Source organism: Dipodomys merriami, unplaced genomic scaffold (genome assembly GCF_024711535.1).
Source record: "Dipodomys merriami isolate MVZ:Mamm:240054 unplaced genomic scaffold, mDipMer1.0.p SCAF_2, whole genome shotgun sequence".
Lineage (NCBI taxonomy): Eukaryota > Metazoa > Chordata > Mammalia > Rodentia > Heteromyidae > Dipodomys > Dipodomys merriami.
The window spans coordinates 65859869-65885337 of NW_027203381.1; the positions used below are offsets into that span (position 1 = coordinate 65859869).

General features: G+C 43.0%; 1 protein-coding gene across 5 annotated transcripts in view; it reads right to left on the reverse strand.

Annotated features, from left to right (window-relative positions):
- Mb21d2 (Mab-21 domain containing 2) overlaps positions 1 to 25469 on the reverse strand; it is a 112915-nt gene that overhangs the window by 16553 nt on the left and 70893 nt on the right. The window contains exon 1 of one of the 5 annotated variants that reach the window (XM_070029840.1): positions 4778 to 4805. The exons of the other annotated variants lie outside the window; for them this stretch is intronic. Coding sequence (XP_069885941.1) covers positions 4778 to 4790 — 13 coding nt within the window. The 5' untranslated portion in view covers positions 4791 to 4805. Of the gene's footprint in view, positions 1 to 4777; positions 4806 to 25469 lie in introns of those variants that run through there. 5 annotated transcript variants of the gene reach the window in all.

Below are 25469 nucleotides of genomic sequence, written 5' to 3' on the forward strand. Positions count from 1 at the left end.
TGTATCCCCATTTAAACAATTTGTTTTTTCCTTTCCCCTCCACAAATTATACCAACATCAAATACAGTGAAAGCAGGGTTATATACCTTGGAAGAGGGACATACAAAGCAACAAAGAAATTATCTTATAAATATGTTAAACAATCACATGAAAGAAAAGACATTTGAATCCTTATCTTGGGGTTCATTTCACCTAACATCAACTTATCTGACCTTTTCTGCTTGACGCAGACATATACTAGTTATTGCAAATAAGGGAAACCATGGGACTTATGTTTCTTTGGGTTTGGCTTACTTAATATAATTTTTTTCCAAGTCTTTCCATTTCCTAACAAATGGGGCAATATCATTCTTTCTGATGGAGGCATAGAATTCCATTGTGTACATATACCACATTTTCTTGATCCATTAATTTACTGAGGGGCATCTGGGTTGGTTCCATATCTTAGCTATGGTAAATAATGTTGCAATAAACAGTCGTGCTGGTAGCTTTAGCGTGGTCTTGTTTGTAAACATTTGGGTAAATGCCCAAAAGTGGGATTGCTGGGTCATAGGGGAGCTCTATGTGGAGTCTTTTGAGGAACCTCCACATTACTTTCCAAAGTGGTTGAACAAGTTTACACTCCCACCAACAATGCAGTAGGGTTCCCTTCTGTCCACATCCCCTCCAGCATCTGTTGTTATTAGAGTTCTTGATTACAGCCATTCTAACTGGGGTGAGGTGGTATCTCAATGTTGTTTTGATTTGCATTTCTTTTATGGCTAGGGAGGTTGAGCATTTCTTCATGTGTCTATTGGCCATCTTTCTTTCCTCTTCAGAGAAGTTTCTCTTCAGTCTTTAGCCCACTTATTTATTGGGCAGTTGTTTCTTTGAGGATTTGTTGTTGGGGGTTTAGGAACGCAAACATCTTTCCTGTTGATCCTTCATGCTCCCAGAGAGTAAAGAGGCTCCAAGGTAAGGGGGTTTGCCTCAGGTAATAAACACAGCCTTGGTTTCCAGTCTAAGCATCCCTGAGTTGGGTCACCCAGGGAGCCTAGTAATGAGGGGGCAGAAGGAGATGGAGAACAGCGAGTGAATTGAAGGGACGCGGAGCCAAAGAGCAGAATCTGCCCCTCTCGGCCACCCCCCCCCTTCCCATTTTAACCACTTTGTCTCTGCGTCACACATGGGGGCTTCCTTTTCATTTCCCATTTGAAGTAAGAGTCCCACCATTTGAAACACAGCATTAAACAAACAAAAAAGAAAAAAAAATCAAGTTTGGAAATCACTGCATCCTATCCAGCTGCCTAGTTTCCAATTCTGCCCAAGGCTGGCCTTCAGCAGAAGAAGAAATAAACCAGTGCTTACGAAAGGCCTACTTTATGCAGAACGCTGCTGGGGAGGAGGAGGGGGTCTCCAATTCCCAACTCTAATCATTCCAAAGCTCTGTGAAAACACTTTACTGTTTGCCAACTTTACCCCTGTGTGTTCAAATGCTTCTACCCATTTGCAGGCATTCCAAAGCAGGTCAGGTGATGGAGAGCCTCTCACGTTCAGATGTAGAAATGAGGGCGCTGACTCTTCAGCCCTGTGGCTGTCATCTGGGGCCAGCAGGACCCGGCCCTGTCCTTCAAGAAGCGTCTCTTCCTCCTCCACAGACCTTTGCTTTCTTGGATGCCAAATGAGCTGGTTGGACCCAATGGTCTTTCACATTCTCTCTTTCAGGAGTCCATAAATTCAAACATAACAACAACAACAACAACAAAAACCTGTTTATGTATATGTGATGCTAAATTTATAAAAATAAATTCTAGCTAAGCACCAGTGGCTCCACACCTGTAATCCTCACTCTTCAGAAGACTGAGCTCTGAGGATCATGGTTCAAAGCCAGCCTGGAAAGGAAAATCCCTGTGAGATTCTTATCTTAACCACCAAAAAAAAAAAAAAAAGGATGGAAATAGAGCTGTGGCTCAAGGGGTAGAGCTCTAGCCTTGAGCACAAAAGCTCAGAGACAATGTCTTGGCCCTGAGTTCAAGCCCCAGTACCAGAATAAATATGGAAGAAGGAAAGGAAGGAAGGAAGGAAAAGGGTGTTTTGTCTTTTTTTTTTTTTTTTAGCAAGCCAGACTTAGTATGTTGTGTATAAAGCTGTGCTTCACACTCTCACACAGAGAAACAACTGCAGACCTTCCGGGGGAGGGGCAGTTGTGGGGCTTGGACTTAGGGCCTGGGCACTGTCCCTGAGTTCTTTTGCTCGAGGCTAGGCTCTACCACTTCGAGTCACAATGCTACTTCCAGTTTTCTGGGCGTTTCTTGGAAATAAGTGTCACAGACTTTCCTGCCCTGGCTGGCTTTGAACCGTGATCCTCAGCTCTCAGCCTCCTGAGTAGCTAGGATTACAGGCGTGAGCCACCGGTGCCCAGCTATAGACCCTTCTGGCATATTATTTCTAAAATTCACGGAAACAGATTGTTTGAAAAACAACAAAAAAGACATTATGAATGTTGATATAACATAAGCAGACGGGGAGCAGAGCAGGTTCTTAATTTCCCCCAAGGAAACAACTCCTGACGAGACAGAAGGCCATCTGAGATCTTCTCAGGGCTTCAGCGTCAAGGGAAAGAGGCCCTGTGTCATGTGCGGAAGTTCCTTTCAAGTGGTTAGAAAGAAAATAACAGGCACTGGATTTACAGCCAGTCTCCGGGCCATGAATGATTTATCACCTTCCTCTTCTGGTATTGATTCCGGCCTCAGACCGACGACACAGGACTGTTGATGAAAGCATGCCCACCTCCGTGACCGCGCAGCTGGATGGACGCGTGAGGCCGGCAGCCTGACCCGGGATCCCGGCTCAGCCCACCCGCCACACAGCAGCTCTGCTGGCTTCCTCTGTGCATATCTGGGGGGGGGGGGGGGGCTACGTCTCAGCTTCACACCTCTTGGCCATCCCCACAAACCCACTTACACAGTAGGTTCTCACCCCACATCCTCCCAACAACAACACACATATACACACTGCCACTGTCGTGACATTGTCAATGTCACTGTCCAAAGGACCCTTTCTGAACTCTGTGTGTGTGTGTGTGTGTGTGTGTGTAGAGTCCTGGGGCTTGAAGTCACTGTTCAAAGTTAATATTCTACCACTAGAAACATAGCTCCACTTCTGTGTGTGTGTGTGTGTGTGTGTGTGTGTGTGTGTGTGTGTGTGTGTGCGCGTGTGTGTGTGTGTGTGTGTGTGTGTAGCAGTCCTGGGGCTTGAAGTCACTGTTCAAAGTTAATACTCTACCACTAGAAACATAGCTCCACTTCTGGTTGTGGGGGGTTTAAGTGGGCTTTCTTTTTGAGGGGGATGATTAACTGGAGATAAGAGTCTCACAGACTTTCCTACCCGGGCTGGCTTCGGTGTCTTAATCCTCAAATCTCAGCCTCCTGAGTAGACAGCATTACAGTCATGAGCCACCAGCACCCGGCTTGAACTCTTAGTGGTATCACCCATGTGTTAATAAGCAGCTACTTGGGGCCAAAAGGCTAATTCTTTACATTCTCAGAATCTTCAGGTCAGCTCCATGAGTGGAGACTCCTGAATTTACACACTCACTGGGGCTTGGGGCTGAGACTTGAAGCCAAGCATGTAATTGAGAACAGAGAGCAAACATCTCGGTGGCAGTAAGTTGTATTGACTTTGTGCCTCCTCCAGTCTTTCCTTGTCTTCACAATTCCACACCCGCCCTGCAAGATGTTTAGATCACCCAAGTGTTCGTGCCTCAAGAGGCCCTGAAATGGTCGGTGCTGGAAAACCCAAGAGCAAGCAACTATCTAGAAGGCCTGCAGACAGACCCTCAGGCTTGAATCTTGCTGTAGTTACCCTCCCATCTACCCTGAAATTCTCCCAACTAAGTTCACTTACATGGTGAAGGTAAAGAAAATGGAAACTGCCTTCTGGAAGTTAACATGCTAAGTACCATTGACGCCCCAAAATGTGTGCTGTTGGAGATGTGACATTCTCCAGCAGCAGCAAATCCCATCTGCCCTCGTGGGAGTTTGAATTGGAGGCTGACAAGAATGACAATGTACCCCCCCCAATGCTGAAATATTGGGGGTGCAGAAGTGCCAGACACAGACATAGAAGCAGCAAGACTCAGCAGGCACCAAGGGAAGGCTTGCCTATGTTCAGCTCTCTCTTCCTCTTCTTTTCTTTTCCCCTTGGACAATTTCTAACTCTGCCAAATCCAGACCAATTAGATAAGTAGTAGAGCTCAGTAGCAAAGTGAGTTCAAATGGTACTGTGAGCCTAGACACTGTCAGGAATGAGTTTGCATGGAAATATGTGATCTGAGTGTAAAAATCAAATTTACTCCCATGGTATTTCTGAGTGTGAGGCCACCAGGAGAAATGATTCACAGAAAGTTACACCACAGCGAATGATGGGTATTCACAAAGGGCTCATTAGCACTGGTCCAAAAGACAAAGACCGTGACTGGAAGGGAGTCGTTTCTTAGAAGAGGCCATGTTACCATGGAGAATCATTTATAATGTCCTGCTCTGAATTATTTGCTTGTCCTGAAAAATAAGATTCCACATCAAAGATAATATGTTCATCTCAGCCCTGCTTGGCACTCAAAAGTTTGCATGGGAACTTGTTAACGAACTCTAATCACCTCGTACCCATCTACAAGGTACCCTAACAGACAAAAAGAACAAAGAATAGACGTGGTCACATGCAATGTAACACCAGGTAAGTACAGTTAGGCGACTGTGAGAAGCCAAAGAGAAGAAGAGGACCAAAAGCCTGAAGGTACCTGGCTGGCACATTCCTGCTGAGCTGGTGGTTTTCCCTGTGGCTGCGGGTGGTCACTGTACGTTTCATGGCTTTAGCTTCTCAGGGTATGGAACTCAAACACTCTTTCCATCATCCACATTCATACATCTCACAGCCTGGTGGGTCCTCAGAACGGATGCTCTGCCCATTTCATGCCCCAGAGGCTCTCTAGGGATTATAGGCCACACATTAGATCATGGTCAACTCTGATACTCACATCAGTCCAGTGATGAGGCCGTAAGATGGGCTGTAACATACAGACCCAAATCGCTTGCCAGTCTGACTAAGACCCAGTTGGTCAGCATTGGCTGATTATACAGATTCTACTAAGCCAATAAGATAAAGTATGGTAGAAATAATATCTAACACATTTACAGGTCAGTAGAGTATCCCAAATAAAATTAAATCTACACTGTTTAAGTATGTCTGACTTTGAATAGAATACGCTGCGTACGGCTTTACTTCATGAGAGCTACCTGACTTCTCCCACATTTAAAGACAAGTTTGCCAGGCACTGGTGGCTTACACCTGTAATCCTAGGTACTCAAGACTGAAATCTGAGACTTGAGGTTCAAAGCAGGCAGGGAAGAAAAGTCCATGAGACTCTTATTGACAATTAACCACCCAAAAGCAGGATATAGAGCTGTGGTTCAAATGGTAGAACACCAGTCTTGAGCAAAAAGCTCATGGACTGCACCTAGGCCCTGAGTTCAATCTCCAGGGCAGAAAGTCATTTACCTACAAAGAAATTATGCCAGTGTGAGAAGCATGGTTGAGACCCTTTCTTTAATAAAACTAGGAAGTAGCTAACTGCTGCTACTTGCAGTTTAACAAAATGCATTTCTCCAAGTCCACTCTTCCTGCTAAGATTCATTAGGCAGGAAAAAAAAGCACCCCAAGACTGGCTTGGACTATAAGCCACATTCATATAAAATAGTCAGGCGTTACCATGCCATTATCATGCTACTCTGGTTTGAATCCAAAGAGAATTCATACTGTTTTTGAACGAAATCGACAGATACAATAAATGTGTCAATCGTGGAACTACAACTTGGCTCCTGTGCAAACAAAACCATATTCCCCCACTCACCACCCACAGCAGGCCATCCTTGGACCACCCAACCACCCAATGGCCTTTCAGGTAAAGACCAAAATCACCGCAGCTCCTGTCTCCTTGGCATGTGTCCAGCCAGAATCTGGACACAGAGAGAGCTCAGCGACCAAACGCACCAAGTCTTGTGCTGGTGACACATCTGAGAAGTCTGGATATAAAGAATAAAGCCATACTACTGAAGGACTTAAACTCCAATCACCTTTATTTAGTTATTTTGTTTATTTCTTTTTAGTGTCAGTCCTGAGATTTGATCTCAGGGCCTAGGCACTTTCCCTGAGCTTTTGTGCTCAAGGCTAGCAGTCTACCACTTGAGCTACAGCTCTACTTCTGACTTTTTTTGGGGGGGTGAGGGGGGATCGGGTAGCTATCTAGAGATACAAATCTCATGGATTTTCTTACCCTGGCTGATGGTGACATGGAAAAGCACAAGTAGGAGAACTGTAGTCCAGGCTGCCCAGAGCATACATCTAGGCCTTATCTCAAAAATAACCAGTACAAGCTGGGTGCCAGTGGCTCACGCCTATAATCCTAGCTACTCAGGAGGCTGAGATCTGAGGATCACGGTTCAAAGCCAGACTGAGCAGGAAAGTCCAAGAAACTTACCTCCAGTAAACCACCAGAAAACCAGAAGTGGCCCTGTAGAGTGCTAGCCTTGAGCTGAACTGCTGAGGGACAGCACTCAGGCCCAGAGTTCAAGCCCCATGACCAACCAAAAAATAAAAAATAAATACAAAAAATAAAAAATAAAAATGGGCTGGAGGTGTGGCTCAAGTGATAGAGCTCCTACCTAGCAAGCATGAGGTATTGAATTCAATCCCTAAAACTGTCCCCTCAAAATGTCACATTTTTCTTCTTACTGTGCCAATACTGGTGCTTAAACTCAAGGCCTGGGCTCTCCCTTAGCTTTTTTGCTCAAGGCTGATGCCCTACTATGTGAGCCACAACAGCTCTACTTGTTGTTTTTGATGGTTAATTGGAGATAAGAGGCTCACAAACTTTCCTATCCGGGCTGGCTTCAAATGGTGATCCTCAGAGTTCAGCCTTCTGAGTAGCTAAGATTGCAGGCATGTTCTGTGCTTAAGCTGTTCTGTGCTTGAGCTCCAAAATTTTGAGTTGGTCTTTGGAGGAAAAGGTACTTTAGGAAATAAAGAGAATTCTGTAGGCAAGTTGGCCATTAAACTGGTCCTTCCCTTCCCTTTCCTCCCTTCCTTCCTTCCTTCCTTCCTTCCCTCCCTTCATCCTCCCCCACTCCCTGCTAGCACCACTGCTTCAGATGAATCCAGAGCAAGCATTCTACACCACTGAGCTACACCTTAGCCCTGTCTGATTTATGAAAAAAGTAACTTCTCTGAGCATGTTATCCTACATATGAATGAAACATATAGAGAGCTTTTAAAAATTTTTCAACTTTAATGATTTGAGTAATACAGCTGATTTCATGAAGCTGTGTCTATTAACTTCAATGGTGACCCATAGCCCGATTTTAAAAGGGAAAAATACCAATTATATATATAATTATTTATAAACTTATATATATATGATTTTCTTTTAAAGTACTTAAATATTACATAATGTTAGCAGTTTGGGTGTCAACATTGTGCCTTCCATTCTCCAAAAATTCCTCCTCCTCCTCTCCATTGTATGTTGTCATGTAAAGAACATCCACGTGTAGAAGCTTCCTGTTAACCATTTTGTTAAACTGTCAGTTGCTCAAAGGGGTCATACCACGGAAACACACTGCTGCATACACATCTTTTAGTTGCTGTGATTATGTATATATGTATACTCCCTGTAGGTGTTTTCTTGTATTTATATTTTAGTCCTAATTTCCACATATGGGAAAAAAAAAAAAAAACATGCACCCTTTGTGTTTCTGAGCCTGACTTGCCTTCACTCAATATGATTTTTTCCAGGTCCATCCATTTCCTATGACATAATATTATTCTTCCTCGTGCCATCCAAACACTTGTCCTTTCCAATCTTTTCTTTCCTATTTTAGGAATCTCTTTAAAGTAGGACATGCTGTTAACAACAGTCTTTGATGGGTATCCACTCTGTCCTGTTTTCCCCTTTAGTACATCCCTGCTACACTCTGCTTACCTATATCCCGAGGACAGTATCAAGGCTGATACTGCTCCTACTCAGGCCTATCACCTACTTTCTTTCTGGCACCTGACAGGGAAACTGGTACATAAGCAAGCCTACAGAAGGAAGAAAGGAATGGTTTAGCAGAGAGAGACCTGGATAGACTTGTGTAGGGAGAAACAATCTATTTCAGGCAAATTCTCATGCCAGACCAAGTTGTTTTCTTTAAAAAAAAAAAAAAAAAGGGCAGACAGAAAGAAAAAAAGACAGCATAAAGCTGGACTTTGATTCCGGGCCCACACCTATTGCCCTAGCTCTTCTAGACGCTGACATCTGAAGATCATGGTTCAAAGCTGGCCTCAACAGTAAAGTCTATGAGACAAATATCTCCAATTACACGCGCGCGCGCGCGCACGCACGCACATACACACACACACACACACACACACGCACACACACACGCACACACACACACACACGCTTGCACATATGCCAAAAGTGAAGCTGCGGCTCAAATGGTAGTGTTGGCCTTGAGTGAAAAAGCTAAGGGACAGTACCTAAGGCACTGAGATCAAAGCCTAGTACTGGTACAAAAACAAAAACAAACAAACAAAAAGAAGAAGCATGGAAGAGACCTCAGAGACCAGCTGGTGGTCCAACCAGCTCATTTTCCAGAAGCCAAGAATCCTGGCACAAGGTCCCCACTAACATAAAAGAATGTCTTGGGAAACATATAAACGATTAGGAAAACCAAATACTCTCTTCCAATAAATGAAGATTCCGGCCTACACAATCTGCAAGTGGAACTGAAGTAATTAAAACTTTCACAGTGTTCATTTTATTTGGCCTTTATTAGGGCTTTCAAGCCCATCCACCTATTACCTAGTAGTATCCTGGCTCAATGACTGAGTCGGCAGATCAAGCAAGAGTCTCCCTCCCTCCCTCCCTTTCTCCCCCTCCTGTGTTGCTCTAGCCTTTCTAGCCTTTCAATGCTCACTTAGCACCTCCAACAGAAGGCAGAGGAAATGAAACTCCAATTTGTCAATGTCAACTGTTGAACCAGCAAATTGCATCCGTCCCGCCCCCACATGGAAATGTTTGGACAATTCTGAATCAACAAGATGTTGGCAGCTGCGTCCCTATGGTTCAGTAATTGCATTGTTTCCTACTGTGCTCTATGGGTTGTGAAATGAATTTATTAAATAACCTAAACAAAGGGAGTGTGGTGTGGAATAGGGACACGCTGAGCTGGTGTTTATGGTCCCCTACTTTGACTGTTAGCCTTAACTCTACTTTTTCTGGTCCTCAGATTCTTAAGTATCCAAGAGGATGAAAAGCCACCCCTGGGCAGTAGGGAAATCTGTAGCACCCAAACAACCCTGCTTTTTCTCCAACACACAGAATTTAACATATGTCATATTCCCTATATATTGGAATCTATCAAGCTGTCTTTCAGCCCAAATTATACTTTTTTTAGGACAATGTCCTTGGGGAAAAAAGGAGAAAGAGGAAGGGAGGGAGGGAAGGAGGAAAGAGGTGGAAGAGGAGGAAGTGGAGGAGGAGGAGAAAAGGGGGGAGGAGAGAAAAGGAGAAGAGGAAGAGAGAAGAAGAAGAAGAAGAAGAAGAAAGAAGAAGAAGAAGAAGAAGAAGAAGAAGAAGAAGAAGAAGAAGAAGAAGAAGAAGAAGAAGAAGAAGAAGAAGAAGAAGAAGAAGAAAAAGAAGAGGAAGAAGAAACTTGATGAGATGAGTAAAATCTGTAAGTCCAACTCAGTATTAATACTTGGATAACAATAGTTAGGAAAGGTATACTGAGTCACAGCACACACATATATACATACATACACACACACACACACACACACACACACACATAAAGGAGTGACATAAACTTGTAGAAATCAATTCTACTATAGGTAAGTATACCAGTTAGAACAAGACTTGAGTGACAGGGGAAGAAGAAATTTTCAAGGGATGATAGAAAGCTTACTTGCTGAATTACTGCAATTACAAAGGGGTGGCAGTAAATAAGTTGAATAAAATCATCCTAAGTATAGTGACCCTAATTTGTTCTAAATCTTAGAAGGCAGAATTCACAATGACAAACCGCCAGCAGGGCTGACTGGAGGAGGGAATTATTCAGAGCAGTTTCTTTTTAACTGGGAGTTTGGCAAACCCAATCTGAGGCCTCCAGTGTTTCATCTTTCCTCGTGTGTGTGTGTGTGTGTGTGTGTGTGTGTGTGTGTGTGTGTGTGTGTGTGTGTGTGTGTGTGTGTGTGTGTGTGTGTGTGTGTGTGTGTGTGTGTGTGTGTGTGTGTGTGTGTGTGTTTTCTCATCATTTTGTCTGTACTGGGATTTGAACTCAGTGCCTTGCACTCGCTAGGCATATACTTTACTATCTGAGCACTATCTTTTCCTTCAGGTCCCCCAACACACATGGCCAGCCTAGAACTATAATCCTCCTACCTATGACCTCTTGTATACTTGACTACAGGTGGGAGCTATGGTACCAGGCTCCACTTTCCTTTCTTAAATATTAAATAAACACAGAGATACATACATGCATAAGTACATAAACCATGGAAGCGCCCTCTCACATGGAGAATAAGCAGAGTTTCATTCCTTCCTAACGTTCCCCAACTAATTATTTTATAAATAGGGCTTGACTGGGAGTCATAATCACTTAGAAAATCTGCGTGCAGCCCTGTGGTTCTGATTCGTGGCACGGTTGCTGGTCAGCCTCCCAGGCCCTGACAATCTGAACGGGGTAATGATCGTTGCTGCTGAAGATGAGGCAGATGGAATTCAGAGCCCATTGGACAGTCTGTTGCTCCTGGGCTGGATGCTCTACTTCCTTAGCTCTCATTTAAAACTCCCAGACACCGTAGAAGGTAGAAATTACAGTCAGTATTTTGCAGACTCAAGTTGGAAATGAAACCAGGTCTGGTTCATTCTAAATCTCATCTGTCCTCTACCACAAGAAGCTGATTTGAGTTTCTAGAACATTTTATTCTTTTATGACCGAATGCCAGTACCCTACCAGGCATGTTTCTGCTTACACTATGGATAATTTTGCTTTTTTTTTTTTTTTAACCTCACCCAACATAAAAGAAGAATGTGCATAGCAGCTCATTATTGGAGCTTTGTGTTTTTGAATCTTCATTTTCAAAGTTCCAGCCAATGGCAAGTAGGGAGCCTGATGGCTGGCATGGTAGTGTGCTTCAAGCCACACACAGTACTACATGGCCAAGTGAGGATGAGAGTCTGAGTCCCACCTGGGCGGTATTATGGACTAAGACAGAGGCAAGGGCAAAGGTCAAGACTCCAGTTCACTTCTGTCCCAAAGCTGGGGTGCTAATTCACAACCGCTCTATCAAGACATTTCTTCATCTAGGGTCTGTTTCCTCACTTGGAAAATGAAGACTAGTGCCTATACTGTGCATTAGTTTTTGCCCTCAAAGATGCTGCTCTACCACTTGAGCCACAGCTCCCCTTGTGGCTATTTGGTGGTTAATTGGAGATAAGAGTCTCACAAACTTTCCTGCCAGGGCTGGCTTTGAACTGTGATCCTCAGATCTCAGCCTTCTGATTAGCTGGGATTGCAGGTGAACTGCTGGCACCTGGCTAGTTGACACATTTTTAAAAGGCATGTTCATTGAGGTAAAACTTATATACAATAAAGTTCATCTCCTTTGAATACTGCAGTGTGAGCAGTGTGATGAGTTTGACAGATATACATATATTATATTTATTTATTTATTTATTTATTTATATTCACCACCATAACTAAGACATAGGAGGTTTTTATTACTCCAAAAGTTTTCTTTTTTTTGGGGGGGGGATCCAGTCGTGGGCCTGAACTCTGGGCCTGGGCACTGTCCCTCAGCTCTTCAGCTCAAGGCTAGCGCTCTACCACCTGAGCCACAGCACCACTCCTGGCTTTTTTTTTTTCTGTTTATGTGGTGCTGAGGAATAGAACCCAGAGCCTCATGCATGCAAGCCAAGCGCTCCTCCACTGAGCCACCTTCCCAGCCCCCAAAAGTTTTCTTATACATCTCTCAGTCAATCACCTTTGCAGGCCCCAGGCAAACTCTGATTTGTCCTTAAATTTTGTTTCCTGCATGATACATATATGTTGCTGGTGTCCTACACATAGCATGATACTTTCAAGATTTGTCCATCTTGCCATTAGGTTCATCAATAGCTTGCTTCTTATTATTGCTCAATCCTCAATCGCATTACAATAGATGGATGGATGGATATAAGAATTCATCCACTCACCAGTTTCTAGTTTGTTGCTAATGTGAATAAAACTGATGCAAAGATTTGTATCTAGGCCTTTGTGTAAATGACAATTCTCATCATTTCTCTCAGGCAGAAATTTAGAAGTGCAATAAGTGTGTATTTCAGTGTGTGATATATGCTAAACATTTTTATAAGGTGTCTATAGTTATTTTCCAAAGAGACTGCACCATTTCGCATCCCCACCAGCCATGTTTGATATCTAACAAATATCTTCAGGTAATGACAGTTTCTTATTGATAAATAAATGCTCCACCAGTGGAAAGTTCTGGAACAGAATACAGCACACGCACTCCATATTGAGAGCCATTTCAGCTTTAGTGCATTCTCGCAAAGCATCAGAATGTAAAAACAAAGGAGTTTACCTGCATTCAGCTACAAAGACCTCATCATGTATCCCCCTTAACACACAGCCCTCTTGCTTTGTTTGCTATTTATAATGTGAATAGAGAGAGACAGAGAGGGAGAAAAACAGAAACACAGAGAGATAAAAGGACAGAGATAGAGAGATAGAGAACAGCAGACAGAAAAGAACAGAAACAGGGAGGGAGGGAGATGAGAGAGAGAGAGAGAGAGAGAGAGAGAGAGAGAAACAGACACCACTCTCTTCTTGTGGAGTTTGAAGTCTCAGGTTTCTCTGAGGGGAGGGGAGGGAACATATAGGACAGAAGTTTTGCCAGGAGCAAAAAGAAAGGCAGGGTGCCAAGGAGGGACAGCAAACTGGCTTCTAGCTGAGCAGCTTGAAGTGTGTCAGCACTTATGCAACTCTTTCAGCTGTAATTTCCATGTCATTTAGGGAAATATTTTCTGATTCTAGAGCATCCGTAAGTGCTGATGCTTCAAAGGTGATGATGTGTCTAAGAAAGAGAGGGGGGAAGTGGCAATGGATGTCCTCTGAGGGGCAACTCGGCTCTGAACAAAGGCGCTGCCTTGTTGCATTTTAAGCACTGTTTGGGTTCCATTGCATCCCCACCTCCAGCATGCTAATTTAGCTCCCCAGCTCCAACATCCAGCTGTTGCTCCCTGAAAGTTGACCTTCCCTGTGAAGAGGATACCAGCTGCAGCAATCCACACACAGCAATCGCTCTGCCTCCCTGCTTCCTTCTCCCTAACCAGTGGCCTCTCTGTCTGACAAATAAAAAGGGAAGGCCAGGTATATTTTGCTGAGGAAAAAGGCGTTTTTGTTACAGGACAGCCCTAGAGATGGCACTGTTGGAGAACTGCTGGCTTTGTTCAATTTTCTTCTCAAAACGCGGTTGGTGCACAAAGAGCAGGGACATGTAGCACCAGGGAGCTGTAAGAATGCAGAATCTCAGTCGAATTTGAGACCTACTGAATCAGACTCTGTGTTTTAATGAGAGATCCCAAGGATTGGTGGATTCATTAAGTTTCAGAAACACTAGAACAGGGCATTAGTCACGAGTTTCCACTCATACATTCAGTTTAAAAATGGGCTTAATTTGCCAGGCACCAGTGGCTCATGCCTGAAATCCTATCTACTCGAAAGGCTAACATCTGAGGATCATGGTTCAAAGCCAGCCCAAGCAGGCAAGTCCATGAGACTCTTATCTCCAATTCACCAGAAAACCAGAGGTGGTGCTGTGGCTCAAGTGGTAGACACTAGCCTTGAACTGAAGAGCTCAGGGACAGAGCCCAGGCTAGAGTTCAAGCCCTATGACTGACGAAAGGAAAAAAAAAGGCTTAAGTGACATTGTCCCCCCAAAAATGTACTAATTATCTAACTTACGCAATGGTAATTCCTCTGCACAACACCTTAATAATAACAATAAAAACATTATTTCTAAAAGAAGAATTGGCTTAAAGTTCTGATACGGTCAAAATGATCAAAACAAAACTATAAGAAACACACTCACTCAGGTACACTCAAAAGTTGACCTTGGATGCAAAAAGTGCAGCAAAAGTGAGACTTTAAAGGAGGTCTTACAAGATTTGCTATTTGCAATGGTGGGAAGGCTCTCCAAGATTACAACCAGCAATTTTGTACCGAAGCATGTGGAAATCCCAAATTCCTCATCTGCTTGAGAAAGATGAGTTCACTTTCTCTTCCGGACATTGCCTGAATTACACTATTTTCTATGGGTAATATGCACCTCTTGAGATCAACTGCATCTTAGAGGTGGTTGTCTCTACCTCTCCTTTGTTCTTTTGTGGCAGGAAGGCTTTCCTGGGCATTCTTCCCCTTTCTATCCAGCCCCTTTCTGACCTGTCTTGTTTGTCCATGCACTTTCCAAGGCATGAATTTTGTCATGTCCCCAAGTTGCTATGCAAGCAAGCTACTGGTAATTTTCCACTCTTGTCTTGAAAATGGACCACCACTGATGCTAGTTGGAACAATGACTGTGCTGGAAAGGCAGAGTGGTGTGAAGGAAGCAGCGGGCCCTCAAGGACCTTCACCTCCTGTCACCTACCTGATGTGCTGTGTAATGCCCTGTCATTTGGGAGTCAGGTAGGTCTGTGGTAAATCAAATATAAGTGATAGTGTGAGACTTCTGAAGCTAGGATATATGGGGTATCACAACTTCTCCCTCCTCTTGGCCCTGTGGATCACCAGAGTTCAACCGGGAGGGGGAAGAAGGTGCTCAGTTACCATGTGGCAACAATTTCAAAGACTTGGCTGACAGTACATGGAGATAAATGGAGCAAATGGAGACCTCCCACCTACAGGACCACAATCCATCAAGGGGATCCGCAGCACTAGCCCAGTTTTTGGATGACTACAGTCCCAGTCAACATCCTTGCTGATACCACAGAAGCGATTCTAAAGCAGAACCACTCAACTAAGCCACTCCGGAGGCCTGTCCCCAAGAAACGGTGTCTAAATCCACTATGTTGAAGAGTAATGGACTACTCAGCAGTTAATAATGAGTACAAAGTCGGAGAGCTGAATCTGGAATTGTGTTCCTCCCAGCTCAGTGTATTTCCCTGGTCAGCTTACCCTTAGTGTGCCAGCTGGCTGGTTTATAGAAGGAGCAAACATGGCTCATCAGATCTTTGACACTTACTGAAGATAAAATGGACCATTATTAGGCTATGACTCACTAAGACAAGACGAAAAAATTCAAACTCACGCACTGGCAATTCTAAAATACATACCAGTACCAGAGATGCAGAACGCTGGGGAAATGCGCATCTTAAAAATCAAGATGTTATTCCTATTATACTCGTTCTGCTCACTCTCCTGGGATGTGGTTAGGACCAATGAAATCACAAGGGAAAGAGCCCCGAAATGATGGTGAAGTTGAAACATTACAGTTTGGGAACGGGAAATGGCCTTAGGACTGTCCAGGCCAGCAAATCCAACAAATCCAACAAATCCAACAGCAAATCCAAATCCTTGTTGGGTGGGGTTCATCTCTTTTAATGCTAAACCTCAAGCATCTATGGTCATTTACATTCAAGATGACTACTCCAAAGACCAGCTGAGACGAAAAACATCAGGGGAAACCTAAATTTGAGCAGAAAACAAAAAAAAAAATCACTGACAACAATTGTTAAATATACACCCAGATCCACCTAGAATCCTTGATCTCTCATCAAGGGGGAGCGCTGGAATCTGTATTTTAACAAGGGCTTCACACAGTTCTTATGAACACACCAGCTTTAAAAACACTAATCTAAGCAACATAATATCCATCCATTTACTGACATTTTTCCTTGCATCAAATCACCATAGAAACCTACACACCTGGATTCCTCAGCTCTATGTTCAAAAGAAAATGCCTTTGAATGTGAGATTTTACTAAAAATCAATGCAAAAAAAAAGTCTTGTCTTACAAAGGAGTTTACTATTAGCAGAAAAACTTATAGAAGTTGCAGAAAATCACACTATTAGATATCGATGGTGTATCAAAATGCCAGGTGTGTTAAATAGATCTCCCAACAGGCTGACCAGTTTCTTTTCCCTCCATCAGTAAACGCTGTTAGGCAGCTTGTTTTTGAGGGGAGGAGGGCTGGGGGAACAGGAATCTCACATCTAAAATTCATGTTCCCAAAACAACAATAACATTAACAACAATCATCTGCTGGGTCAAATAAAACCTATTTACTACTGCATAAATAAAGCTGCTTGTGAGATTGTAGATTTTTATTCTGTGCTATCAATTCTTTTTTCTTAGAAACTTACATTTCTAAGAAACGTAAGGGGGACAAGTTTTTAAAATCAATCATGCGAGTTTGGTGTTTTTGTTGATCTCTTATTACATTTACAGGAAACAACCATAACCCAATTTCTAGTGTAATTCTACTTCAAGATTTGTGCATTCCCTTGTCCCATGCCAGGATCTCAGCCTCCAGTCAAACAGTACATGGATTCCAGTGCAGTCTTGGCAAGGAAACTGTGTCTCATTCAAGCCAAGGAGTTAAGAGAACAAACACAACGTAACCGTAGCATCATTTCCTAAGATCTGACCCAACTACAAAAAAATATTTAAGCTATTAACGTCTCTGTTTGCAAAGAAAAAAAGAAAAGATTCTCCCTTGAGATACACACACGCATACATGTACAGAAAGGGTAGTAGTTCTAGGGTCCAAACTGGATGCTTTGCACTTGCTAGGCAGATGTTCTTTTCCTTGAATCACACCGTCAGCCCTTTGGGTTCTACTTATTTTTGACAGTCTTTACTTTTTGTTACTCTGGCTAGCCTGAACTACAATCCTAAGTAGATGGGATGATAAGTCTGCACCACCACATCCAGCTTTTTCTGCTGCGGTGGAGTTTCATGAACATTTTTGCCCAGACTGACATGAAGCTGTGATCCTCCCAATCTCAGCCTCTTGAGTAGCTAGGATTACAGGCTTGAGCCACTGGCAGGCATCTAGTGGCCTCTTGATTTTTAAACATCTCATTCACCCCCCCCCACACACACACACACTAATGAAGGCACCAGAATCTTGCTGTGGAAAGGGGACTTTCTGACAGGTAGAAAACTGAGCCAGAGCAGGGAGAGAGAGAATTTCTATCCTTCATCCTCCCTGCACAACCAGGATTTTCCCATAATCTACCTTTCAGATCTACTGCGGACCTGATAGAGTCTCAAAAGCACATAACTAATCTGTCACTGCTGTTGAATAATCAATCCTGCTACTCATCACTGCCCCAGCGGGTATTTCCACCCTCTACAAATGTGTTCTCAAGCAGCCTGGATGCCCAAGCTAACTTCACTCATCACCAGCTGGAAAGAGGTCTCTTCCTCCCTGAAGCTCTCTAGCCTTTCCCTCTCCCCCAGAAAAGCCAATCCTTTCCTCACTCGGATCTCCATGGAATTCACAACATGGCATGAGACTGGCTGTCTCACATGTTCTCACGAGGGCTGCTAGAAGTCACTGCTAGAGGTCAACAACCCAGATCATCCAGCAGGCAGTTGCTACTACCCCCAGAGTAAGTACTCCACCCATTTGTCTGAATGACTGAAGTCCTCCCGATTGTCCCATTCAAATTCAAGTACAATACAAATAAGCACCCAAATCCAAGAAAATAAACTGTTCTTTCTTAGTTATGAAATCTAAACTCTGCTATCCCCAACCCACTGCTTTTCCAGTATCCCGCCACTTCACACATCCCAACTCATTCCCTGGGACCAGTCTTCTGTCACTTCCTGCTAACCTTCACACAGTACTTCACGTCTTCCTCCTCCTTTATTTCTTCTAAGACTCAAGCGCTCAGGAAGGCTGGGGCACATGCCTCCTTATCTACGTTTATTACTTCCTAGCTTCGTATTCCTTTGGAGCATTTGGAGAATTTATCCCAACTTGGATGCATTCAATACTGAAATTATTTTATTAAAGCCTATTTTTCTTACTAAGATATGAACTCGCTGACAGAAGAGACCATTATCGTATTCACTGCTAGAGTCCTCTTGCCTGGCACAGAAAACCTATCTTGATTTTTGTTGACTGAATAAATCATTTAGGAAATAGGGAATAGGCCCGTGGTACAAACATTCCATCTCATGAATAGCATAGATATAATAAAAGTGGCAAACTGTTCTTATATATTAAAAGACAGCTCAATTTTTTTTTGCATTCAGATAATTTACTTTACAAATAACACACAGACAATATTAAGAATGCATGTCTAAACTTCAGACTCAAAGGAAAATCTGAGCTGCCTCTTTTCTCTGGTGGTGATTTCATAGTGAGGAAGTGCCAGCCACTGATGTATCATGAACGCCAAACAACTAGGAACTCAAGTGATGCTGGAAAATTTCCTTTCCATTACACATTGAAATGTCCATTGGCCTAACTGTAGGCAATTGCCTTCTGCCATAAGTCTAGATATTTGGGGGGACTTCTTGTATTTGAGTTGCTCATTCATCTTCAAAAAAACCCAAAAACAAAAAACACTTCTTAAAAGCACACAAGTACATATGCAAATTCAATCCTACATAACTCACAGAAAGTGCTAGATCTCATCACTGATTTCCTAGTCCTTCGTGGATTTCAGAGAAATATGGTGACAACTAGATGTGATTTCTTATAACATGTCAACAGTCTGTTAGATCTAAAATTAATTAGCCATCGAGTTCCCGTCCTAATTCTTAATTAAACTAAGGAAATAACTGGATCTTTTCTACTATTGTCTGTACCACATCTGTTTGAATATAACAAAGTCAGCCAACTGACCAGCCTCAATTCTACGATTCATGGTGAGAAACCCAACATCCTTTGGGAGAACAAGAAGAGGAAGACATTGAAAAAATGTCTCCTTTTAGACAAACTGCTTTTGATTATAGGATGTGACTATTTTTAGGATGTTCTTACATTCCCAACCAAGTACCGATCACAGCCTTCCTCCTGAGCGCTTGAAATCAGTGCCATACCACTAACAGACTGAGGAATCTCCACGGTGTTGGAATAAGGCAGGAGTAAAGTCAGAGGACATGATTTATGACCTAATTTGTCTTCAAGTGGATGGAATTGAGTTATAAACCAAGAAGTCCAAAGACAAATATAGCTCGACCCCTCCTTAGCCTTCATCTTCCTCTAACATTAAATAAGGGAAATTACTCCACATCTTCCTCATCATTACTAAATGCATTCTGTGACTCCATGTAACACATCGCTTATTTCTAAATCAGCAGAGAAAGAATTCAGTGTCTTTGAGGTTCACTATGTTTTAATGCTGTCACAGAGACCCAAGGGTGCCTGATAGTCACTCCAAACCATGCTTCACATGGCTAATACCCAAGAGAAATCTGGATGCTTATTATGGGTTTCAAGGTATTCTCCTAAAATTTCAGTTGAAGCTCAACCCCAGTACCTCTAAATAAGATAATTTTGGAAAGAGGATAGTTAAAAGATGTACTAAAGTAAGGCTGTTGCGGTGGGCCCCAATCCAATACGACTAGTGTCCTTGTAACAGAAAATCTGGACACACAGATAGACACTAAGGGTGAGAACACAGGGACAAGAGCATGTAAAACAGAGGAAGAAAGCGGCTAATTGGGATAGGACATGGTGAATCACACCTGTAACTCCTGCTGAAGGAGCCTGAAGTAGGTAGACCAAGGTCCCCTATTGGGGGAGGGAGGGGTGGTAAGGACTGAGGGAAATGACTCAAGTGGCAGAGAAAATAGGAAGGCCAGGTTTCTATCCCCTGTCTTCCCCACTGCCGCCTTCCCCCCCACCCCAAAAAGAGAGCATCTTCAAACTAGGTAGAGGCCTCCGATAAAAGCAACTTTACCAACACCTTGGTTTAAGACTTTTGGCCTATAGAACTATGAGAAAATTCACAAGATTTCATGAAAGCCACTCTGTCTGTGGGGTGCTTTGTGACAGCAGTTCAAACAAATTAATACACTACTAAACAGATGTCTATCTAGATGAGGACTTGGAACAATCATCTTGCCCAGGTGTATGTGTGTGTGTGTGTGTGTGTGTGTGTGTGTGTCTGTGTGTGTGTGTGTGTGTGTGTGTGTGTGTGTGTGTGTGTGTGTAGAAACACTTGACTTTACCATGCAAAACCATTAAAGGCCATAGCCAGTGCAGTCATAATGCTTGAAGAACCCATTCTAAATTTATATTATAGCATTTCATTAAAGAACTGAATCTTTAAAATATGCCTTATTTATACACCAAACTCTGTCTGTACCTACTAACCAGAGAAATAACAGGATATCTTTCCTCAACAAGTTTCTTCCTGAGAGTTCTCTCTAACTACTTATTCACCCCTGAATTCTTTTCCTTCTCAAAGGGGCCCTCTTTAAGTCTGTATACATGGAAAGCTATTTTACCTAATCATGCTCGTTTTTTAAGAATAATACCAGTTATAGGCGTCAACATTGGCATGACAATCTGGTCACACTCAATGCCTGAACCATTGGTTTGTGTGACATGGGCTCCAGGCCAAGCACACCATGAGTTTCAAAGTGCAGAAGTCACCATAGACCTAGCAGGAACCCCCTCCTACCAAGAAAGACAATAAGATTTGCCCCTGGCAAAAACAAGAAACGCAAAACACAAATTCAAGTACCTCATGACAAATTTCAATTACCAGAATTGACTAGGCCAAAGGAAAGTATTCTAAGTTCAGTGGTTCCCAAACAACAACAAATCTTGGATAAGTTCACACTGTGTGAATCTGAATCATCAAGAGATTTTTTTTTTAACCATCTTAGGATGTTCTATTTTATGTACCTTGTGTGAGATTTGCATCAGGTAATTATCTAATGTGGGAAGCATACGAACCTGGTGTACACTTTTCAGAGCTGAAAGAAAATAACTGATATAGCTGATATCTACAAATTATGGCTCATTTCATCGAACCATTAGCACTGACTGACGGAACTATCAGCACCTCCTTGAGGTTCTATTAAGCTATTTGCTATCAGTTATCTATTATTATATTACAAGCTACCCCCAAAACTTAGTTATTTAATAACAATTTATTTACATATTTATTTATTTATGCTTGCTATAACTATACATGGAATTCAGGACCTTTCACACTCATTTGGCCTGCACACTCACAGCTGAAGCTCTGCCATTTGAGATATGCTTTGGTCTGTTTTTTCGCTGGTTATTTTAGGGACAGATCTCTTCTTCCTATGCAGGCTTCAAACATAATCCTCAGATCTCAGCCTTTTGAGTCGACCTATAAACATGACACATGGGTGCCCAGACGAATATTTCTTATCTTTCAATCTCTGTGAATTGGAAATTTAGGAAGCCAGGGTGAGGGGAGCTGGTTTTGCCAGCTCATAACATATAAAACCACCTCATGGGTAATTGTAGATTAAATCACACATAAATATATTCATATATTCACACACACATATATGTATATATATATATATATATACACACACACACACATATACATGCAGAGTAAGAACAATACTCCTTAATAGCTAACTATGGGGGGATTATAAGACATACTTGAGCAGAAAATACTTCAAACAAATGTATCTTGAGCCAATAAGTAAAATTCCAAGAAGCTTTGCTAGAATCAGTTGAAAACTCCCCTGCCGACATAAAAGGCAATTATGAAAGGAGCACAAAAAAGTCAGAGTGTTCGAGTTTTAGGAAGCCACCTACAGTGCCCCCCTTTCGCAGAGCAAAACGGGAGAATGACTGAAATTAGAAACACACCTTCATCCATCACACATTCTCCAAGTTAAATAAAAGGCCAGAAGTTTGTTCAAAATAAAAAAAGAAAATCAAAGCTTCTTTATTCAGTCCCACAGAGCAGGAACTTTGTGCTTGGGAGAGAAGCAAGGACCTCCCCCAGGCCCTTTTCTTCCTGTTTGCCTACAGCCTCTTTCTAAAGCTAAGTCACAGTTTATAAGGGAGTTTCTTGACAAGCAATTCCATGGAGCCCGGAAGTCCAGAACCTTTCTCCAAGAGCTTTGATAAGATGGGCAGTCTTGTGGTGGGAAGTTATTCACAATGAGAGAAGACAAGCCACACCTCCCCTAAAAGCCCCAGAAGTTAAGTAAAGGCCTTTAGTATGGTATGTATATGGGCCTCCTAAACTTCTCTGTGCAAAACTCACCCAAAGCAGAGCCTTTGGACAGGCAACTGATGAATACTTCATGAGGTTATTTAGTTGGTTAGACCAATTTCTTAGAAACCTTTCCTGTCTTGAGATTTTTATATTCTAGGAGCCGATATTATGGCAATCACAGAGTGCCACTAAATTGTTCCTCTTATTTACCACCAAAACTGATGGATCAGAAGCAGGTTATAAAAAGTATTTTACAGGAATCAAAACCTACACACCTCTTGCATCCTGAAAGAACATAGGTTTTAGATCAGAAAGACCTAGAGGTAAATTCACGCTCAGGCACATAGCATCTAAATGGTTGAATCACCTGTCCTTCCAGGCCTTAGGATTTCCCATCCATAAGAAATAAAATAAAATAAGCAGATCAACCAACTACTGTGAAGAAAAACTATCTTCACAAATTGCAATTTCCATGGAATCAGGGAGCCACACAAGTGAGACCAGCCTCTGATTTCCAGCAGCTCCCAGGTGAGCTGGAACACAAAACACATGCATGCAAAGGACAAGGCCGATGTAGTGGCTCTGAGACCCCCCCTTCTACTGGATGGCTTACACCCCTTTGGTCACCTCTCAAGGTATTATCGTGGTACCAAGGTATTATCATGGCCAATAGAACAAGCAGATGATGTTTTTACTTCCAAGATTCATAACAAAAGTCACTGCCTTTCCATCTTAGTCTTGTCTGGCTCTCTTGAGGGAGAGTCAGAACAAAACATAAGAAAACTAGACAGATCGGGAAAGGCACAACTGGACAGAGACAACAATCCTTCTTCTTCCTAAAGATCTTGGAAAACAGTGACAACAGAGACCACGCCCCTGATGACCCTGGAGCAGACTCAGTTGGGGGAACTGGTGCCCCCCCTTCCCCTTGGGGCAAAGCAGACAGATCCTACCAGATGTCAGAACAGATGACACTCACCCAAAAGGAATGGCAAAGTGAGTGCTGAAAGCTACTGCGTTCTAGGCTCCCTTCTCATTCTATTGCCCTAAGTCATCTGTACCCTCTTCTTCCTCCGTGTCCTCTTCCTCCATCTTATTCTTGCCTGGAAAGCCAGTGGACAAGAAGACCTTCTATGCCATAAGGTGACCATCCCAGCTTCAAGTCCTAGTTGGGGGTTTATACCAACTCACCAGGAGCCAAGAGGCCATCTTCATCTTCCCTGGAGCCTTACTCTCACTTTCAAATAAACTTTGCTCCTGATTCATAATTAATAAGTAAGCTTTCCTGCCTCAGAATTCTTTATTTTGGTGGAGAAATGTCACTGCTCACCAGCTGTAAAGTGTGGAGGGGACCAAGAGCGGGGAACTGACATCCCCCAGAGGTTCCCCAGTGAGCACAGATGTGGCTCCAGTCCCAGTCAAGCCAGCAGAAAACTGTAGCCTCAGGAGACAGCTCCACTACAGCCTCACAAACAATCTGAGCCAGAACCACCAATGGAGCCACTTCGCCATCTGTGACTGTGAGATTGGCATGTTTGTTTTACTGTTGCAGAGTAATCATTTGTACAGCTATAGGTAACTGATTCCTTAGCCCTGGCCAAAAGTTGCAAGAGACTTAGAAGAAGTCCATTTTGGATTCTCTGTCAGAGAAGTAGACAGGTGTGGAAAGAAGGATGAGTTTTGTGAGGTGGTGGAAAGGTAACATGACCTGAGAGAGTGCCAGGTGGAGAGGAAGCCAAGCACTAAACAACCTAGGGGCAGTGTGTAAAGGGTTCTGAATCCTCAACAGAGTGTCTGTGTTACCTCAGGTGATAGAGAACAGTGATGGCCCCACAGCATGGGGATGGTAGGGTAGCAACGGACCTGAGATTTCCCCACAGAGAAGAGATGAAACAAAGTGCCTGGATCCACAGGCAAGGTCACATAGGATCCTCTGTAAAGAGGAAAAAAAGCAGCTGAAATGGAGCATGGCTAAAGTAGGATGGGGGAGAGGGGATGAGTGAGAGGAACAGCATGAACATGGCCATCATCCCTCCCACCCACCTCCCACCGCTGACTGCTACAGCTTAAGGTTCTGAAGTTCATTTGGCCATTTAATCTGTGTGCATATTTAGTTACATGCCTGAGGACAAAGCTACCGCCACGGGACACATTCTTTAGTCACAGCACCACCACCATCGTGCACAGAAGGAGCCGTTTCTGTGTCCAATGCACTGCGTTCCAAGATTAATGCCATAAATATTGTGGAGGTTTGAGACACAAAATTATAGTAAATGTGTAAGCTTTGTTTCTCCTTAAATCACCTTGACTGCAAGAACTGAGTCCAAGTTACACTGCTATGCTTAATAAAACAAAGTCAAATAATAACCATCATCATGATAATAATACATAGAGGACACACTATGGAAACAATACAGAGAAAAGGCAGAAAACCATCTGTTTCAACAGTGACGGGTCTAAGAAGGAAACAATATTGGATGCATCAATCTTAAGTCATTCTATATAACAGGGGAAAATGCCTTGACAGTATCAATGGAGATTCCAAAGGCTCTCTGGGGTTCTTTGCAAGTGGATACCCTCTGGTTTCTCAGTGGCTGTAGAATCTGCTGCTCATGTTAAGTGCAATTTGTTTCACTAGAGTGAAAGTTGAGGAAGAAAATTAATAAAACCCTGCCCTTCAGCACACGTTGACCAATGTCTTTGACCAAGAAGACAGGAGATTCGAAAAGAAAAGGCAATATGCCCCCAGGGTCAAAAGAATGCATGTGGCCTTTCCTTCCTGCCTATCTGGTTTAGCTGCATAAGAGGTCATTTAGTCCATGCTCGGTTTACAGTTATGGCAGCAGAGGCTAGAGAAGTTAAATAGCCCAGATCACGCAGTCACAAGATTTGATCAGGACTGGCATCCACATTTACTAAGAGAGTAACAGGATTCAGCCCTAGACAAGGAGAGGCTCAATAAGCCGTATCTGTAGCTTGCTATGACAGCATTATGATCAACCTTCCATTAAGTGAATGCTGTTAAGAAGTAGCCATAGTAACCTGTGCTTCTTCCTCCCCGCATACCCCAACCAGACTGGGAACTTATCATCACAACAGCTCTGTCTTCAGAATATTGTGTTGGAACCCCCGAGAAGCTAAGCATCCTAGCTTCAAACGCAATGGAGGTAGGGACATTTGCTCATGAAAATTGGATGTGATAAACTCAAA